Here is a 20875-nt window from a genome sequence, read left to right on the forward strand (position 1 = left end):
TGTATAGTAGAAATAGTGGACAAAGCAAAATGAAAAGCATGTGACCACCTACCAACACACCTTGGGAGAGGGGAACTCCAGACCCGGCGCCGCCCCCCTAAACACACCACCCTCGCTGGCCCCTCCAGCCGGTAGCCAGGGAAGCAAGAGAAGATGAGTGCATCCCCCACCCCAAACTGCAGCCCCTTACGGGTACTGAAGGGCGGAACACCAGGGTCTTCACACGGCTCTAGATCATACTCTAAAAACAGGCATGAAAGGATGGTCACTTCAGTTCAAAGATTCTCTGAACCAGTCTTGTTTTGTTGTTTTTTTTCCCATTATCCAAAAATTATGTAGAGATCCAGGTAGACCAACACATTGAGAATTATTAGAATTGTTCATATGACATCTATTTGAATCTCTGTACCCGAGAAAGTGATGTTGAAGCCCTCGTAAGACACCGAGAAATCAGAGAGGAAGCGGATCTGAGCCGTGTAGTTCCCGAACAGGCCAGCACTAAGGGGTGGAGGCAGAGTGGAGCCTGTGAGCCTCCACAAAGGATGCGAGAAACTGCCATTCTCCGTCACCAGCAGGTGGTCATGAGGACTCTCCAGGTGAAAGGTGTGGAAGGTGAACAGCACACCTGGCAGAAACCAAGGAGACCAGAAAACAGTGTAGATATTAGAACTTATGAGATATTACAGTCTCATAAGTACCTGTGATTCTTCACAGTATTCTAATGAAAACAAGGCTGAACAACGCAGCCCATGAGAAAAGTTGTGGAAATGTATCCCACTTACCCTTGCCATGTGAGGTCTCGATTATCCAGGTACAGTTGAGGTTGTGGGGGTAGAAGTCTGGAAAGCCAGGTGACAGAATGGTTCCAGAGTTTCCCTGAATAAAGCCACCACAGAGAGCTGCGGGAACAGTGGCGAGGAAGGTTAATTACATCACAGCAACTTCCTGAGCTTTCACAATGCACTAAAGCCAAGTTTACAAGTGGGACCCTGCTGAAGGACATAAACATATGGAGGCAAATTATTCCTATCATTAACCAAAGGGAAAAATCAATGATGGTCTAGAGTATAAAAGCATTTATGGTGAGATAACAGTAGGATGTGGAAAGAGTGCCTCTGATCAGTAAAGACAGTTCCAGCCAGGAAGCAATGACATCAATGGAATAACAGTTCCTTCTCTCTCTAATGCATTGTTTTTCTATAAGACAAGTTGCTTTATATGCCTGGCACTAGAACGCACCATCACAGCTGGGGAGGGGTCGATTCCACTGGAAGTTCGGCTCACACTCCAGGGCCTCGGGGTCACTGAGTGTGTATCCCGCATCACAGCTGAACATCACGAGTGCCCCCACATAGAAATCATTCCCATGGCGTTGGCCATTGACTGGGATCCCGGGGTCAACGCAGTGGTCAGACTGCAGCTGTAAGGCTTTAGGAGATATTTCACAGATAACATCATTCAGACATCTAAGATGCACAACTCTCTGCAGTGACTTAATAAGACTCCCCCCACTACTGGGCAATGTGGCACATCAGACTCCTTTTTAATCTGAAACGATATGTAGGGAAATGTGAATTGTGCATACACATAAACACAGTAAGAGATTTCTGTTCTGTCAGATATGCAATGTGTAATTCCAATCTATACATACAAGATGCTTACTCTTAACATTGTGTTCCAGTGTAGCTCCATAGTTTGCATTCTCACATAAATATTTAGTGTTGAGTAAGATGAACAGTGTTGACTACTTGAGCTGACACTCTCAATAATTTAACTAAAATTATGTTTCTGGAGGGACAATAAGAAAGGTTAAGTCTCATGAGTTTCGAACATTACACAATGATTGTCACTTTTAGCTCTAAATACAATGCAGCTTTTGTGTACACTCATGTATTCAGGGTGTCTCTCTGTGTGTGTGCATGTGTGTGGGTGTGTTTGTGGGTGTATGTGTGTCAGAGGCAGGATTTGTATGTACATGCAGGCTTCATAGCCTGCAGATCACTGGAATTATCTTAAAACAATCACCATCCTATTATATCATAATTATAGGCCCTGATTGAAATCACAACATAGTAACATTAATGCATGTGGTGATCATTTTTAATGATACTTTAATATTTCCTTTAATCTCCCTACCTTAGTAGGCATTAAGAAATTCTCTGCTGTAATTAAGAGACTCCCATAATACAATGATTTGTGTCTCAGAAGAAATAACAGAAGAAATGCATTTATGTGCCACACAATGCCCAGAATGGCAATGCCACAAGAGGGAGCATAACAATGAAACATAACAATGTAGATATAAGTAACAGAAGTCCATACTTTCATATCTGATTCGGAAACCAATGTCCGAGTGGCTTTTGTCAGTGGAGAAGAGTAGGTACAGGAAGTTGGAGGTGCTGATGAGGAACTGGGGCACTTGGGTACCTTGGTAGCTCCCAATCAGAGGTGAAGAGGGATAACGCCCATCACGCACCTCTAGAACATCGTAATTCACCTCAGTACGAAACCTGTGCATGAACACAGCAGTGTGAGCACTTAGTGCTTCTCCTGCACCACAGTGACCACTCATCATACGAGTCACATGCTGTGCAGCTTCTTATTTCTAAAATCTACCTTGTTTACAGCTAGCGGACAAGGAGAAAACATCAGTCAAGCTGTGAGCAGGGCGGGGTCGGATATGTGGCATACTGGGGGTCCTGCAGGGGTCTGCAGATACCCTGCCGCTCACCCAATTCAGATGCAGGCTGAGCTTATGCCCCAGGCCTAAGGAGATCGCTCTCAGGTGAATAATTAATGAAGACATGCACATGTGTATGGCTACGCTTATGGGCAGGGAGGCTTGGGTTGTCATCCACTCCTGTCATCCACAGAGTGGAGGGTTGGGCGCTCCACCAGAGCGATACACCAGGCTCACTACAGGAAGCATCATTTGCAGAACCACATCAATCTTTCTGCTGAAGCTGCATGTATGTTTCCCAGGGCTGCCGGTGCTTATGCACTAATCAGTGTTATGAATAAAATGAGCCATTTCAGAGGGAAGCCAGCTGAATGGAGCAGAATGGCACGTTTTATTAATTCAATATAGAATTAAAGAGCAACAAACACTAAATTTAGTTTTTCTATCACGGAGACAATCTGACAATCATGTTAACAGAGGTAAACTGCCTCATTGCAGATAAGGTCGTTTGTGTGCATTGCTAATTTGGGAAACACAATCATCCATGACTGACTTCAAAAGATCCTATAGCTGTATGTATTAGATGTACATATTACATGTCTCTAGGTATAGGATAGTATATGTCTGCAACATGTATAGAAGTATAATTCCATTTGAAACATATTGCACATAATTTTTCACATTTAATAACTCCATGACGTATTATTCAAAATTGATGAGAATATACCAGAAAGGCAAAAGAAAGCTCTGAAGATTTGGCATTACTTGTCAAAGATGATCTTGATAGGGTATCCAGGTGGAGCCTCTATGATCCACTCACAGTTAAGGGCCTCTTTATAGAGCTCAGGCCAGCCCGGAGACAGAATGATCCCATTTGGCGCTTTCAAATCTCCACCACATGGGGCTGAAAAACAGATCAAGGACCTGTCATTACAAAATCAAAACCAAACTCAGTGCAGAATAACCTTCAATACCTTTTTGGGAAGTATTTACAGAACCTTCAATAGAGTCTCCTACTGACTTTGCCAGTGACGTGTGGTAGATAAGAGATGCTATCTGACATTATTGACTTTAGCTAGCTCAGATGCAGTTTTGTCGTGACTCACTGAGCCTGTCCCCTTTGGCTCCGTCAGACCTGTACCAAGGACTGAATTAGTATTCCAAGTCCATGTTGTTTGCATGTGCATCCCCAAAACTGCAAGAATAGCTGATCAATTCTTATTGTGCCCCTAATATTTGAATCAGTATGTTGGTATGTGTGACTGGATCTGTTTGAATATGCTAGTTCACATTCTTTAAATGTGTTATTGCTGAGTTGCAATAGCACATTGAAAAGCACAAGCATTGGAAGGTACAGAATAAAATTTTGAAATACAATAAATGAAAGAACAAATCAAAAAGTCTTTTGTCATCAAGTGTGCAGCTGTGTTTTGAGTGTGTGTGTGTGTGTGTGTGTGTGTGTGTGTGTGTGTGTGTGTGTGTGTGTCTGTGTGCCGGAACTGTTGCCTTAGCCACTTGAGCAAATATTGAGAGCTTTGTTCAAACATAAGTCAGCCTTGAGTTCCTGAATGTCAATGTCTGTAACTTTAGCTTCTAGTTCTTCTTTCCCCAGTGTGATTGCAATAGTGCTTGATATTTGTAGTACCTGCAGAGTCTAAGTCTGAAATTAATCAAAGACCACTGCTATTTACTCACTATATATGTACTTTTACACAGGAGGTATCAGAGCAGTAGCAAGAAAAGCCCTCACAGTGCAGGGTGGATGGTTACATCAGATGGCTGGAACCCAATGAAGGGCAGCTATGAATAACACACACAATAACTGGCCTGGAATGATATATCACCTCCACTGTGGAATAATGTCATTAAATAAGGAGGCGTGTTTTATCATCAAAATATTTTGCATTGCATAAAACAAAGTGTGCAAACCAACCCAAGGCATAAATTCTCTATGAAAATGCATTCTTCCAATATTTCATCATAGCTGAATAAAATGTGGCGAAGGTAACTTTTGTACATCCACAGTCTTACATGCCTCAGTGGCAGACGGTGAATCTTAAAGTTTTTGTGACTAGATTTACACAGCATGTATCTCATCCCCATATGCACTTCCAACAGACATTTCTCAAGGGTTCCTGCTGCACTGACATTTAGGTTGCCAGCGAGGAATGCTGCTGCTTTCTGTAGGAGTTTATGTAATGGAAAAATTCCAAAAGTGTATGTAGGGAAGTTCATAGTGGGTTTTAGTGGTGTGCAAAACATTGAATTTTTAGTGGACATTTTACATTACTTTGTGTGTGTGTTGAGCTACTAGGAATGACAAAGAACATTAGGTAAAATGGACAACTATAACATGCTTATAAAGTTTAAAATAATGGTAATTATCTACATTAATGTACTGAGTAAGGCATGAAGACTGTATTTGTTTGCTTTGCCATGCACAAACCTTCACAGCGTGGCATGGCATTGTCCCACACCACATTGCCATCTTTGAGGATGCAGGAGATGGTCTGGGAGCCATGGGTCTTTACAAAGCCCTCTTCACACAGGAAGGAGATAGAGCTACCCAGTTGCAGGCTCTCGCCAAAGCGTTTCCCATTGACAGGTACGCCTGGGGTCAGGGCACTCATTGTGCCGAAACGCTGGGGAAGAGGGAACAAGGCCGAAACAGGTCAGCCATAACAGCAAATCAACAAAAGGGAGAAAACAGACAAGTCTCCTTCATGGAAAAAAAAGTCAAAATACAAACAGTCTTACAGCCTGGGTTTTACTCGTGGGCGGGTCTGTCAGATCTGGCAGAGTGACTAACCACCTGTCTTTGCAAAATGCAATTTTGTCTGACAAACTAATGCATAAGTAAATAGCATTAGATCTGCCAGCTCCAACAGCAGAAAATACCATCTCGACATGTATTGTATTCCAAAAGCATACGTAAAAATGACAGGAAAGCCATGTGACTTATTTATATAAAAACCATAAAAAATGGGTTTTGCAGTCAGCCCTGTGCTCTTCTGATTGCAGTGCATTTTTGGGCTTTGGGCTTCTATTGTTCACTTCCATGAACTATGAGATTTAATAAACCAAAGAAATAATGAGAGTATAAATTGTTCTATTACTGCTAGAGATGGTGATAATAGAACTGTGATTTAAGTACCAGGCTTCAGGTTATCAACCCAGTCTTTAGATTTGGAAGCTGGAATACCGTTGCTGCAATCAGGAGTACAGTGCCACAGGCTGGCCCACGTGCAAACAAGGTGAGAACAACTCATCACACCCCAGCTACACACCACCAATATACCCTTTGGCGCTTAACTACTTTAACATGGACTTGATTTAAAATTGGTGCTGAGTCTGTAACCTTGTTCTCTGAGCCTGGTTTTGTGTCTCTTGGCTAGATATCCTCCGGATAGATCTCTACTTCTGGTGAATTTTTGAACACATAAAGACGTGCATGTTTTTAAAATATTGATCCAGTGGCCCCGTGCAATTTTTCAGGTGGTGTTGGATCTGCACAAAAGGTTATGGCTTTGTAAAGTTGCCAAATTGCACATGGGCATGGCCTCTTAATGAATTAGATGAAGAAACTTCCTCCATGACAAGAAAACTTTTCTGCTTGTCATCTCTGTTCTACAAACAATCTAATTCATTTCACTTAGCACACAATATTGATTTATCTGTCTTCAGAAGTGGACTTGGTTTGATTGGGAAGTTTTAGAAACACTGACTGCATGCTGATGGAGCTTAGATGATAAAGAGTCAGTTCAAGACAGAATCTTTTCAGAAAAAGAATCTCGTCATTGCTTTCTGTCTTTCTCTCACTCCACCTCTTTATCTGTTCTCCTGTTTCTTTTTCTATAAGTCTCAGTGGGGGTTTGAAATGTGCTTCTGTAATAAATTATCTCTTTGATTTGCAGCATCCATACACACTGAGCATTCATACACATCCTTCACCATCACTCTATTCATTAAACTGCCAACCAGCCCCCGATAGAGTGTGTCATCTTCTTAATTAATTTGAGTGATGGGACCCTCCCAACCCTCCCCAAAATCGAGGTGAGGGGGGAGACGTGTGACGGAGGACCACCTATCAACAGTCACAGTTAACTGACACTGCTTCATTCTGTTATAAATAACATCTGTTTGGAACAATATTACATAAAACTATATGTGTAAATGTATGGCTTCAGCACACCAGAATAGTTTGGTGTCTAATCACTTAGCACTGTCTCCTTCTATGTCAAAGTCATAGTGGACCATGGTGGTGAGGCGATATCTGCATGTATAACAAGAAACAACTGAGGACCCAATGAGTGTTAACAGGGAGTGCTAAAAGCCACACAAAGCTTCTTAAGAAATGAGAGATAGCCAGTCTGATGCAGTACCTTGAGCGTAAAATAACAAATAAAATCCTGACTCAAGCTATGACTGCTTGAATACAAAACTTTTGAAAAGTACAGAGTGCCTGGTTTAGAGAATAGCTTTCACTGTGCTTGGCTGAAAAGCTGCAAATGAAAGTGCATTCCTTAAAATAAATAAATAACTAAGTGCATGTATAAAAGCTACATTTTAACATAAAACAACACAATATGGTGGCCACATGAAAACGAATACGAGAGATTGACAGAAAGAGTCTGCAGCGTTTAATGATGTGCTGCTTCACTATAGACAGTGACTCATACGCAACACTATAACAAAGCATAAAAATCCAATTCATGCTGTCAAATAATTATACCAATTTTACAAAATGTATCCTTAAGTTCAATAAAAAAATGCACAAAAGAAACTTCTTATTAAACAATGAAAATGAATAGAAAATGCAATAAAGAACCAAAAGAGCAGTATGATCCAAGACATACTTGTGAAGGTGATGTTGAAGCCACGGTCAGTGTATGTGTGATCGGTGAGGAATTCCAGCCGAGCCACATGCCCGCTGGTGGTGATGGGTGATGGCAGCACGTCACCCGAGAAGGTGCCCAGGATGGGCGACTCTGCCTTGCCCCCGTCTTTGATGGACAGGAAGTCGAACTGCTTCTCCATACTGAGATCGTTGAAGGCGAGGTTGATGCGGCTTTCGGGCTTAGCGATGATCAGCCACACACAGTGCATGTTGTTGCCATACTCCTGAGGGTAGTTGGGTGACAACAGGACCCCAGACGGAGTGGTGAAGTTGAAGAAGCAGGAGACTGTAAAGAGAACCATGTGGGAGTTGGGTGGGGGTAGGAGCAAACATGCCAAATACCATAAAGGGCATCATAATGTCCCTCAAAAGATTCAGTGAAAAAACTAAGGTGACTAAGATATTGGCCAAATTCAGCCTACACAGACATATTTGTTTATAGACAAATGCATAATGCACACTTCCCATGAGATGATACTGTGGCATTTTTCTCCAGAGTTTATACAATATGTTCACCATGCACTTATGGCTTCTTTTATCACAGGGAAAGAAAAGAAACACTATAGCTGTAATATTTTCTACAGTATGTTGACAGCAAACATTCAGCCTGGTATAATATGCATCCCTTGTTGTTTGACAGCCTTCCAGGTGGGGCACAGAGACTAATCAGACCTTGTAGGTACAGCACAGGGCCTAATCAGACCTTTAGCAGTTACCAGGTTTTTATATCTTGCAGTGTACCATTTCATTCCACACATCTTCTGTAATGATAATTGTTGTCTTGTTGTTATAGAACATGTGGAGAGACTCCTGTCTGAAGGTGAGGCACTGTAGCCTATGAAAACAAATAACTTTTGGAAACAATCAGGAAAACCTTCATAAATCCTACAATAAGCTTCAATTGGAATTCCATCCAGCAACAATTAAAGGACAATCATGAAAGACTATGACTTAGCTTCATCTCTGGGAGAGATAGATAAACCTTTTTGGTGACCACTATCACTAACTTAGCTCCATTTACCTCACTGATCATGCTCCCAGTGTACTTTCTTTTAGCTAGCTACTCAGTTAAATATTGTGTACTAATCCAGTGAAGTGAAGAGTACAGCAGCAGCATGGCCAAATAAAGAATGATAGATTTTTTCCCAAAGATGAAAATCCCTTGACATAGCCGAGCAAACTGATACCAATATCTCACTACTGGAGTGCTTTCTGCCAGCCAGTGCTGCTATTTAAAACTGAAACAGGACCATCTCCATCTCAGGACAGGCTCTGGCAGTATGGGCAATTGGTAAGGTGTGGTAGAAGCCTCTTAAATATTAAACTGTTCACTGTTGAACAGATGTTTGTGCTGGTTCTCCATGTTTGCCATCAATTTGCATGACTAGTCACTAGCCTCATGACCATTGCACTCGAACGCACCAAAATAGTAATTTAATGAATTTCTCACCTTACTTCTTATGCTTTCCTTAGTCTTTCACCTGACTTAGCAAGCCTCATTTGCATGAACCAATTGCTAATTGCTAAGAATTATTTATTTACTCAGGGAAAATGTTTTAAATGTGGTTTTAATTTATGTACAAGCATGGAACACATTCTGGCAGAGTAAACAACTGTTAAGTGAAGGTCAACAACAGAAAGACTTTTAAAAAGATGTTTAAGCAAAGAAAAAGAGAGACATACACTGACTTTCAGAAAGTACCTTCTGATACACAATAAGCACACTGCAAAAGCTTTGAGAATGATTCATTACTGAAGTAGTAACTGAATGCATTAAAGAGAAACACTGCCACTTACAAACGCAGCTGGGCTTCTTGGCTGACCACTGGTTGTTCTTTTGACATGTGATGTTCTTTTTTCCCACCAACTCAAAGGCAGGCAGACACTCAAAGTACAGCCTGTCCCCGTGCCGGAAGCCTGAGCCCTCTCGCTTGCCATAGGCTGGAATTCCAGGGTCTCCACACCCACCCTGGTCAATTTCTAATGAACAGGGTAGAGAGATGAAATCAGAAATGGGGATGGGAAGCAAAGGAATTCCTATCGCTGTACACGAAAGACAATATAAGTCAATAAAAACACGAGTCAAACACCCGGCTACAAGTGGAATGAAGACTCTCACACCACCTGCACTGAAGTAAAGGTCAGATGAGTGAAAGAGGATCAATATCAGGCTTTGATGGAGACCAGGGTCGCCCACGGTTACCTCTACAGTGTGATGCTCTGTCCCCAGTGGGGAATTCAAGTGGAAATGATATCCTTAATGTTAGGCCAAGAGAACTGGCAGGTGACAGACAGAGCATGAGTTGGGGATGAGAGCGACAGGGGTCTCTCATCCAGGCAGGGCTACCTTCCCTTGGCCAGTCCCTCAGGCTAGTACCTTGGTCAATATGTGTATATACTACCACTGTGTCTCCACATGTGCATTTGACTAAGATATAAAAAGTGCAAAATGGATGCATAATATATCCATATACCCAAATATCAACATAGTTCATGTGGCTTGTGAAATTTGCTTGTGAATATATATATATATATATATATATATATATATATATATATATATATATGAGACATGGTGTGCAATTATGTTTTGAAAATGTCTTCAAGACAAATGTTTGTAGCTTCTACTCCTACTGTAGAAAGTCAAGGAAAGTTGACTTTAGGTTATCCTGAAGAGCAAGTACAAACCTTTTTTTTTCTCTTTTTTAAATCATTACTGGGTGCCAATTATGTTTATGCTGACATATCTATGTCAATTTATAAAAACTCAAGTTAGCTTTTGTTAATTAACTATCTATGTCTCTATTAATGTCTCACTAAAAGCAAGTGTGGAACACATGTAAACTGTCCTTGTGGCTGTCCCAGATCAGCCCCATAGGCTGCCTATGCTGCTAAAAGTAGTCCTTTTTTACCCCTCTTCTCTCCCCTCATGCCTCCACCTGTCTGAGCACACCATGCCTCATTTGTGAGCGGAGTCTGCTGCAAAATAGAGGGAGGCCAGAAACAGAGATAATTGTCAGAGGATCACTGTGTGTGAGAGAGAAAGAATAGGGAAAGAGGGAGAAAGTGTGAGAGAGAGAGAGGAGAGAGAAGAGAGAGAGAGAGAGAGGTTTCATAAGTTTGTGAAGCAGGTCATATGAAGAAGATTGGCTTGTTTTCTGGTGAGGATATATATATATATATATATATATATATATAGCTATATATATATATATATATATATATATATATATATATATATATATATATATATAGAAGAGAGAGAGTCTTATCTATATACAGAACAAGGGCCAATGGGAAGTAATGTGATACAGTTGAAAAAATTTGTGAACCAGGAGGTTCAGTGGGCTTATGAAATGCTATTGAAGATGTTCCTTCTTCCTCATAATGTATACTTTCCCATGAGTTCTTTTACATTTTTGAAGTGCTCTTAAACCTTTTTTATATGTACACAGGGAAGGTTGGTGTATGTCAGGGGATTCGGAACCACAGGAGAGGCTAGGAATGATGCTCAGAATTAGCCATGGCCTTCGCTCCATGGCTCATCAGCCTTGTCTACAATTTGTGACATATTGTCCCAACAGCCGCTAAACAGCATGGAGTGCATGCTGCTGGAGTGAGTCTAGCATGCGGGTGAGAACGCCTCACACCCTGCCACCTGGACTCATCCTCTGCCTGTCCCTGACTAGGCCATCCATAACCTGGGCTAAAGTAATAGAAACTCTGCACGCACAGACGCAGGAAGCAGATGAGACAACAGATGTCTTAGAAAAAGGATGGCTTTGTTGCTAAATTCTGTGTTTGTGTGTATGTGTGCAAGCACGTGTGCATGTGGGTGTGTGTATGCGCTTGCATGCGTCTGTCCCTCCTGCATGTCAAAGCCAACTTTCCGGCAGCTGTCCTTCCCTGGCTGGCAAAGGCAGGCTCTCTCACTGGGAGCTGACATGTGCACTTTCATAAGGACTGACATTTGTTATTTACCCAATTCAATTTTCCACTGATTTATTCTTCTGTCACTTTCCTTTTTTTCCCTCTGCAAATCCAGATGGAAGTCACTCACTTCCTAGTGAAGGATTACTAATAATGTAGGAAGGCATGGGAGCAAATAAATTCATCTCACCAAATCTAGCTGTGTATGGGACTTTTCTGAATGCACCTGAAGTCACTCATTGGCTGCGTTCATACGTTATTTACCTTGTGTGAGCTTGCTGCGGACCAACCATGTCATACGTAGCCACATGAGTCAATCTTCTAGAGCAAAAAAAACCTGTGACAATCTCTAAATCAGCCCCCTGAAATGCCACCTTCTCTGCTGAATTAGAGCTCGTCCTCCCTCTGGACTGGATGGCAGAAAGAAGAACGGATTGGAAGGAGTGATGGAGGACAAAGGAACCCTCACCCTTTAAGCTTTCAGTGGCGTTGAGGAAGAAGCCTGTAACCTGGCTCTGTGTCTGCTCGCTTTAACAGCACAGCAGCTCAGAAAGGCTAGTGGCAGTAATGGAGGTGCTTGTCAAACTGCACACACTTTGAAATGTGATGTTGTAAAGTCAGTCATTACCAGTCTCTTCTTAACCTCATTCCTAAACTTCCTGACCTCATTTCCTCATTATTTACTGTTTGGAGGTATCTGTTCGTGCATTTTGGTTGTACAGACAGTTTATAGATATTACAATAATTTATAGATATTACAGTAAGAAGTCTAGCCCTAAATGCAGAATATGACTGCTATGATGAAAAGACAAAAGATAATAATTTAAATAATTTGGGTAATCATTTAATTTGAGACTCAAAGAATTTCAAAGAGATTCTTCAACTGAATTATATGTGTTCTTATTGTATTAAAGATTTTGATATGTACACTGTTTGTATTTTATTTTATTTTGCTAATGAGAAATAAGAATATAACTAGATCTGCAAGAGGCTCGGTGATAATCTAAAAGGGACTACTGGCTTTCAAATCATCCAAAGTAAAGTGCATGGGAGAAACATGGCAAATCCTTGCTTGGCGCTGTTTAATCCTGTAGCCTAGATGACAGCACTGGGGTTTGGACTGGCCCTGTTCCAACCCGCAACATGGAGAGTCTCCCCCCGGAAAGAAAGGCCAAATTACCATTCCCTCCTCTGCAACATTCTCTCAGTATCTACAAAAGAGGGAGCTGTTCTCCAGTGAGGGGAACGACAGGAGCGTCTCTGTCATGAAGATCTGCTTCATGTTTGGTGAGAGAACGATGATGAAGAAGAAGAGAAAAGCAGCGTGAAACAATGAGTGAGTGAGAGAGGGGGAAAAAAAGCACACTGTGCTGTCACGGTAGACAAATATGCTGAGAGTGTGGTAAGATGCACTGTTAGTGATGGAGAGAGAACAGAAATGGGAAGTGTTTAAAGATGCAGGGGAGTAAAAGTCCCGTGAAAAGGAACCACGGGCGATAGTCACAGCCTGACACCTTCTTTTCCCTCTCCTCCCCAGTCTCAGAAAAGAGGTAGGCTGCACAAAGCAAAAGGAGGAGACACAGCAGCAAATGGGTGGTTGTTTTAACCAAGATAAAAGACTATTCTTGGCACAATTAAAGGAACATGTAGCGTATTAAAAAAAAAAACAAACAAACAAAAAAAAAACATGGGGTGAAATGTTAGGTAGTTCATTTTTGAATACACTATCACTATAAACAAGCAAAGAAGGTGATGACCTCTTCTTGGCCAGGGATTTTTGCAGCTTGCAGTACACTTGTCCTCATATCACCATACACAAATGTGACGGCACATAAAGATGAAATGCTGTTTTCTCAATCACACTGACTCAAATTACACTAAAAAGAAACATAGTAGCAACAGAAGAGAAAACAATACCACCAATCTTGTTTGTGGTAATAAATTACTGCCAGTTTGTCCAGACAGCACCTGATAGACAGATAATGTCAACATTGTAATTGCGAAAGATGAAACAGGACCAGAGCACAATATACCAAGGTAGGTTACAGATGTGCTCAGGCACATTTCCTTTTCATCCTAGTAAATGTCAGTATCTTAGTGGACATATTATACAGTGTATTTCTCTCCAGGTGTTCTGTCTTACCTTCATATGATACCTTGAAACCTAATGAGCCACTGGTGTCATCGGTCTTGAAATTGAGCCACATCTGGTGACTGGTGCTGACCACCAGGTCTGGAGTAGTGGTTCCTGAAAGCCTGGAGGCAATAGCCAGATACAGAGTGCATTAAGACAAACGCAGCACACATATTCATTCTGCTTCTAATGTACTGTATGCCAGTAGGCCTGATCAGGGAGTTCCTCAGGCTGTGGGGTTATGGGCTCACTAATTGAGCACATTTGACCTGAGGTTCTAAGGAGATGAGACACAGAAAGAGATAGAGACAGAAATAGACAGACAGACAGAGAGACAGATTAACAGAGGAGAGACAGAGACAGAAATAGACAGAAAGAGACACAGAAAAAGACCCTGATGGAGAGGCAGGAAAGAAAGAGAGAAACAGAGGAAGAAAGAGACAGACAAAGACAGAGTGAAGAGAGAGAGAGAAAGAGAGAGAGAGAGAGAGAGAGAGAGAGAGAGAGAGAGAGAGAGAGAGAGAGAGAGAGAGATAGCACACTTAGGGACACCATGCTGCTTGCTGCCACTGAGCACTTTTCCAGCTCTGCCAGAGAGCACACGTAAAATGCCATCGATAAAACTTTATGGACACCATAAATTTCAGCACAATTAATACAACACTCTGAAAGGCTTGGGGAGCATCTGGTTCGGCAAACTGCATTATGGGCATCAATATGCGGCGAGGGTGCTTTTTTGTAGGGATGATCTTGTTGTAACATTGAAAGCCAAAGTGATTGACAATTGAGCCTTGGGTATTTCTGCCAAGTGCTCCTACTCTGAGGGCTGATGAAACGTGGAGAAACAGAGTGCGAGCAGGAGTAGGGGGAGGGAGCAGGAGGGTTGAAAGAGGAGGGCATCAACAGATGAAAGCGAGAGAGAGGGAGGTGATGTGAGAGGGTTAGGCACAGGAAAAAAAAGGGAAAGCAGGGGAGAATAACAAAGTGGAGTGAAGAGAGAAGCATAGGACAAGAGTACTCACACATGAAAGACGGTTCTCTGATCGCCGATTACGGCTCCATCCCCCACCGTTAGAGTGTCATAGCCACGCTCCAAGTCAAAGTCCTCAAAGGTCAGCTTTATCACCTGCACACAGGTCCATCAGTTCAGACTCAGCCCTCAACAGCAGCCTAGCTGTTTAACCACCCGGGTGGCCATTTCCGCCACCACTCTGCAAGCTCGCCTGGAGCCTTGAGTCCATTTTCAGATTTTAAAGAAGCAGAAATGGATTTGAGGTTTAGAAATTTTCTCACCAATGAACTAAAGCAAAACCCACCTGATAATCGCTGGGATAACAGGCTTCTCAAAGCATGCTGAAAGGTGTTATTTATGCATACACTAGGATATTATATAGTCTATAGTTCCACTAGAGTGAAAATGAGGTTTGACTATAATTCTATGTACCTTGGACTGATATTTACTATCATACAATTCTCACTTTGTCAAATTTACAAATGATAAAGAAATAAATATGAATTACAGAAACAACCATTAATGTCAAGGAGAAAAAGCCCAGCAAGACAAAGAAGGAAGTTTTTTTTAGAAAAAAGATGTGGGGCATTTATTCCTTTCTGAGCTGTTAAAAAATGGGAATTAAATGGAAATAAAATTAATTGCTTCTAGATTTTTGTTTCTTTATGAATGCTCATTAAGTTGATAAACAAAAATGTAGTGCTCGAGAAATACAACACAAAATGAAAGGAAAAAAGCAAGAAAAAGAAAGAAATAAAATATTTTTGTCCAGTCTCCTGCATTGAATTGTCTGCTACATTTCTACGCAGTTCGTAATGTTTTCAGAGTACTAAGAGACTCGTAATGAAAAAGCTTATATAAATGCAAATTACATTCTGTCCTATGGTAAACACAGTGGGTGATGGGAATTGGCAGGAGTTGGGGAGCAGCATTCTAGGTCAGATTACCAGATATATAGTTTCATCTGTCTTTACCTCTTCCAGGCCTCTCTGTTTTACCTCTCATGTATTCCCTTGGGGCCTGCCATCTCTTATGGCCTTATGGGAACAGGCTGGCACGGTATTGACTGAGGGTAGAGTAGGTGGAGGCTAACAGCCGACTGACTGTGGGTTACTGCAAGCATGTAAGCTTTAGAGCTTCGGGATCCTTTGAGAGAGTTAACATGCTGGGAGTGAATATGAACCAATGCAATGCTGTGAGGCTCGTGTTACCGGCCTGCATTACTGTACTCAGACCACTGAGACCCTTCAATATCCCCAACTACCAACTTATAGATCAGCACATATATCTACATAAAGAGCTATTAGCAATTAAGTCAGAACGTAAATGGCCTAAATTGACAAGTGAATGCATTTGAGCCCCAGAGATAAACACAGTGCGAATGTTTAAATACTGTACTGCACAAAGCACCTGTAAGCATGAAAAGGCTGATTAATTTGAAACATTCACATCTATTGCATGAACCTTGGTAAGCAAAAAAAAAAATAAAAAATGTGTATGTTCTATTGTAGACAACAAAGATTGAAAGCCCATCACTCTGGGTCTTGGAAGCAAAAGGTCAGAACAAAGGCTTGTCTACCCAGGCCTCTATAAAGGCTCATCATGCTTCTGAGGTTGCATGCTGACCACAGGGGACTGATTAGAACTGGGCTGGAGGAGACAGCTTTAGCTGTACCAAGCTCTTCAGTTACATAGTGGCAACTAACGCCAATCATCTGGATGAAGACCACATGCTACACAAAGGCAGCCTGTTAATTAAAACTGAAAGAAGCAACAATTGCAATCAGCCATTTCTCCCTGCAAGCAACTAATTTCATCTTCCCCTTCTTTCCTGGGGATTCATTCGTCTAGAAAAGAAAAATAGAGTCTGGGCTCATATGACACAGCTGAGGAGGATACAGGCTGGATCGGCTCAGCTGTCTGCAGGGGGGCCCTACCTGGCTCTTTCACTGCTTGTTTGTTCAGCTACATCCATGCAGTCCAGGCTGCTGCTGGAGCTGCTGAATATCGGTAACAGTGTGCAGATTTTCTCACATTCCTGGTTTTCCTTGAATGCTCTGGATGATCTGTGTCTAGCCATCAATCACACTCAACTCTAAATCTGAATGGACCCAGAGGGATTCTTAATTTAGTATCCATTTAATATCTCGCTTCATACTGACAAATTAATGTGATGCGCTTTCAGTGACCTGTTCAATGTCCAAGCTAGAAATATCCTTTTTATTTTTCTAAATAGCTTTACTAATTTTCAAACAGGCCAGGGCAGCACACAATCACAATCATGATTTTTTTTTTACTGAATCTGAATAACCTGTACTTAATAACATGACTCTTATTTCTGTTATTTCAGACCTGTGCTCTGAATGGAAGCCCAATAAGTGCCATGGTCATAGTGTTAGCAAGGACTATAGGCACTGTCAGGTTGATATCCTGTGTGCAGAGAGTCAGGAGTTCGGCCACTAGCCCAGATGTAACACAAGGCACATTTCATACAGCCACAGTTCTGCCTCATTATCATGACTGACCCCACGTCTCCTCCAGGTGCCATTGTGGTGACACAAAAATAGAATGTCATTATGTCTGTAAAGAGTGGGAACAGCCATGCTCCATCTTCATCTACACCTCTCACTCCAGCCCAGACAGTGTGAAGTAGAAATGTCTTTTACCCACGTTTTTTTTTTTTTTTTTTTTTTTTTGGGGGGGGGGGGGGGGGGGGGTTGTGTGTGTGTGTGTCTGTGTGTGTGTGTCTGTGTGTGTGTGAGTGTGATTGTGTTTGTTTGAGTGAATGTGTTTGTTTGTGTGTATGTTTTGTGGGTGGCTGGCAAAACAGAAATGTTAGTGGAGCATCAGCCCATCCTTCCTCCCCTCCTGTCCCCTCTGAGCCAGAGTGATAAGAGGAACCATTTGTAAAACCATTTGTTTGGGTGCAAAAAGAATTTGGCAAACAATGAGGACCATGGCCTTGAACTGGGTTCCAAAGTCAACATTATGGCTTTGTCACCTTCACGAAGGTTTCCCTGCACACTCTGTACAACACCATCTCCTTCCACACTGCTCTTTTGTCTGCTCTCTCCCTTAATGAGGCCACCAATAGCCTAGCCATATGAATATGTAGAATCCAGTATCTATCCAGAATCTGTAAATTTACATCAGCATCAGGAAAATGAAGGGCTCCACAACTGAGGTGAGGTGAGAAGGCACGTGTTTGACAAAGGATGTACCTTGGAAGGGTCTGAAGCTGTAATGACCCAGGTGCAGTTGGCGTTGTTATCATATTGGACTGGGAAGTTTGGAGATGTGATAACACCGTTAGGTCCACGAAGCTGACCACCACACATGGGCGCTTAATGGAGAAAAAAAAAAGTGAGAAAAAGTTTCAGTATAAATACAGGCAGCTCATTTGTCAGAATTTATGAGAAAGAATACTCAAGTATCCCAAAAAGTAACCAAAATTTCCCCCCAAAATCAGTTATTATAGTGATGTTACACTAAGCCAATTTTGTATAAAATATTTTAGGTAAACCATGTGCACTTATCCTTCTGCTATGTCATGTCTTAGTAGAAAGTGCAAAAAAAATATTTAGGGGACAGTTCAGATGAGTAATGCTAACTGTATTATTTAAACTGTTCAAATAAACTTTGTTTTTAATCTACCACCCCCAAATGGGCTAACCAAGCAGTAATAACAACTGTGCAAGATGTTATGCAATAACATAGGTCAATGAAACAGGTAACTCAGTTAGCCCTAGATTGGCTATTACGTTTTGCAGTGTTGCTTCCTGGGGCAACGCAGTGCAGAAATAACCTTGAAACTGCACAGCAGCAGATAATCATAGAGTTCCTCCATAAGATGGAGGAAAGCAACACATCTGTAGTGATGCCTTTAGGGGCTTATGTGCTTCCAGTAGTCGAGTTCACCAAACAGGATCTCAAGGAAAATCTAAGCTCTCTGAAGGTAATTTCAATCACCTGACTCGTACAGCCAGATGAACTGGCCAGGCATGCCTGCAAACTAATGCAACACGTCAGTATCCTCAGTGATTAAGGTAGGCAATCACAAAAGCACAGCCTTGAGCTAGAGCCAATATTTGAAAACTGCAGTAACTATTATTTCCCATGTTGTCAAAAATGATTTATTTCAGATTGGTTGTTTTCAATAAGAACAGCATGTTGTCTGCACTTTGAGAGACCTTTGGAGGGTCCCACACTTTGGTGACAACTTGACTTTTCTGTGACTTTTGGAACGAGTTTCTTTCTTTTGTGTGCCTCTTGTGTCCTCTAAGAGGACATTAAAGCCCTCCCCAAACGAAAGTGCTCACTAGCTAATGAGGTAGGAGGGCACAGCCAGTATGTTTTGCAGTAAATGAACATGTTGGCAGGTCTGGGACCAGTTGCAGCTCTTAATGAGCTATGTCTGAGGTGAGCTCCTCAGGGGGCTGCATATGCACGCACATGCACGCACACACACACACACACACACACACACACACACACACACACACACACACACACACACACACACATACACACACACACACACCACACGCATGCACACACACACATTTAGAGCTCTCCTTGCATACTTAAAGGTAGACTGACATTAAATAATACATATTTTTAAAAGGTTAATTAACACCAGAGCCTTCTGATCAGTTTTCACCTTCTTATTTTAATATATGTAATTTAAGGTGCTTGGAATTTGGCATCAATTCACTTAGGAGTTCTTGAGATTTTTCCTTTGCACATTCACATTCCATAACCACATATGATAATTGTGTAGGTTCAGATCATTTTTGGTGCTTAATGGTAAGTTTAACAATATGAACAAAGGTTTAAGGCCTTTTAAGTTTCTATAAGAAATAATGGCAGTATCTGATACATGTTAGATAACAGAATGTGAAAAATCATTCTTTCACTACTGGACAGATTTTGGTTCGTCTCTAAGCTAAATCAGTGTGTACCTGAGCACCAAAACCAGGACACAGGCCTCAGTCATGAGAAGTGATCTGGATCGATATTACAGCAACTACTGCTGCCATTGAGAAAATAGGGCCATTGTTAATTAACACCTACTATGGTTAAAACGAAAGGATTTCAGGGTCAGTTATATGTTCCTTTGGTGCGTAGTTCCACTACACATACCATTTACCCAAAACACACAAAAAGCAATATGATATTGGTAAATTCGATGTTTCTAAAACTTTAGACATATTTCTAATGGTGTAATATACTAGTCCAAATATGGATCCCAGTTAAAGACAGATCCAGTCTAATGTGATAATAAAGCACTTAGAGATTGCAGTTAAATAATCACCCTGGTTCTCTGGAGGGGTTTAACTCATGACTACTACTAATCTCCTTAGTATGAACTGGATCAATGTGAAATGAAGCACTAGGGCTCCTGCCTCAGTGTCTTGGGAGCTGAGGTGTGGACATGTAGTAGCCTATAGAAGACTGTGACAAGGAGGAAGGAATGGGTGGGACTACTCTCAGCTTGAACCTGCTGAGACTCACTGCTAATGAACCACTTTGGACTACTGGACTTTTTTATTAACTTTATCATAGCTATTAATTGGCTCTTTGTAAAAAGGGAAATATTTCACATAAATGTAGCTCGTCATGTATGTAGCTTATGCATTTTACATTGATGTGGTTAGTAACAGTGGCTCTTGAAGAACTGATCCTGATACACATAATACAGTAAACATAGATTTAAGTCATTCAGAGCTCATCTCAGTTTGTTTTCAATGTTTATGGTCCTGTGATTTATGAAACTTTTTTTGCTAGGCACTGTGCAACAATGTTTTCTAAATTATTCTCAAGTTTCCAACATTCCTGCAGCATTTTGCAATTAACGGCCTGGTTTTGAGTAATGACCTGGTTTTTATTCAATGAAACAAGACAAAGAATCATTCTCTATATTGCTGTTGATAAGGAGCGTGTGATTGAAATGGTGTTTCGAATGTAAAAGCCAAATATCCTCAATTTTCATGTGATTAATAGCACTCAGACAAAAATCCAGTGTGTTTAGGGATGCAGACATGCTCTCAATTCAGGATTCATTCCCCTTTTTGCACATGTCCACAGCCAGTCATGTAGTGAGGGCTAATGTACCAAGACCTGATCGTTAAACAAAAAGAAATAAAAGCAACTGCAGCTTCCTGTTTCCAAGCTGTCTGACTGCAATTTCCTCACACAGAATGTGTGATGCCATGCTGCGGT

At 41.5% G+C, this 20875-nt stretch overlaps 1 protein-coding gene across 1 annotated transcript in view; it reads right to left on the minus strand.

Moving 5' to 3' along the window:
* Positions 1–20875, minus strand: part of csmd2 (CUB and Sushi multiple domains 2) — a 192593-nt gene that overhangs the window by 76841 nt on the left and 94877 nt on the right. The window contains 13 exon segments of the mRNA XM_035529205.1: positions 53–241; positions 410–625; positions 783–899; positions 1240–1428; positions 2323–2510; positions 3446–3584; positions 5127–5295; positions 5297–5322; positions 7537–7863; positions 9375–9557; positions 13651–13763; positions 14664–14767; positions 17875–17996. Coding sequence (XP_035385098.1) covers positions 53–241; positions 410–625; positions 783–899; positions 1240–1428; positions 2323–2510; positions 3446–3584; positions 5127–5295; positions 5297–5322; positions 7537–7863; positions 9375–9557; positions 13651–13763; positions 14664–14767; positions 17875–17996 — 2082 coding nt within the window.

The sequence above is a fragment of the Electrophorus electricus genome, chromosome 8, assembly GCF_013358815.1.
Source record: "Electrophorus electricus isolate fEleEle1 chromosome 8, fEleEle1.pri, whole genome shotgun sequence".
Lineage (NCBI taxonomy): Eukaryota > Metazoa > Chordata > Actinopteri > Gymnotiformes > Gymnotidae > Electrophorus > Electrophorus electricus.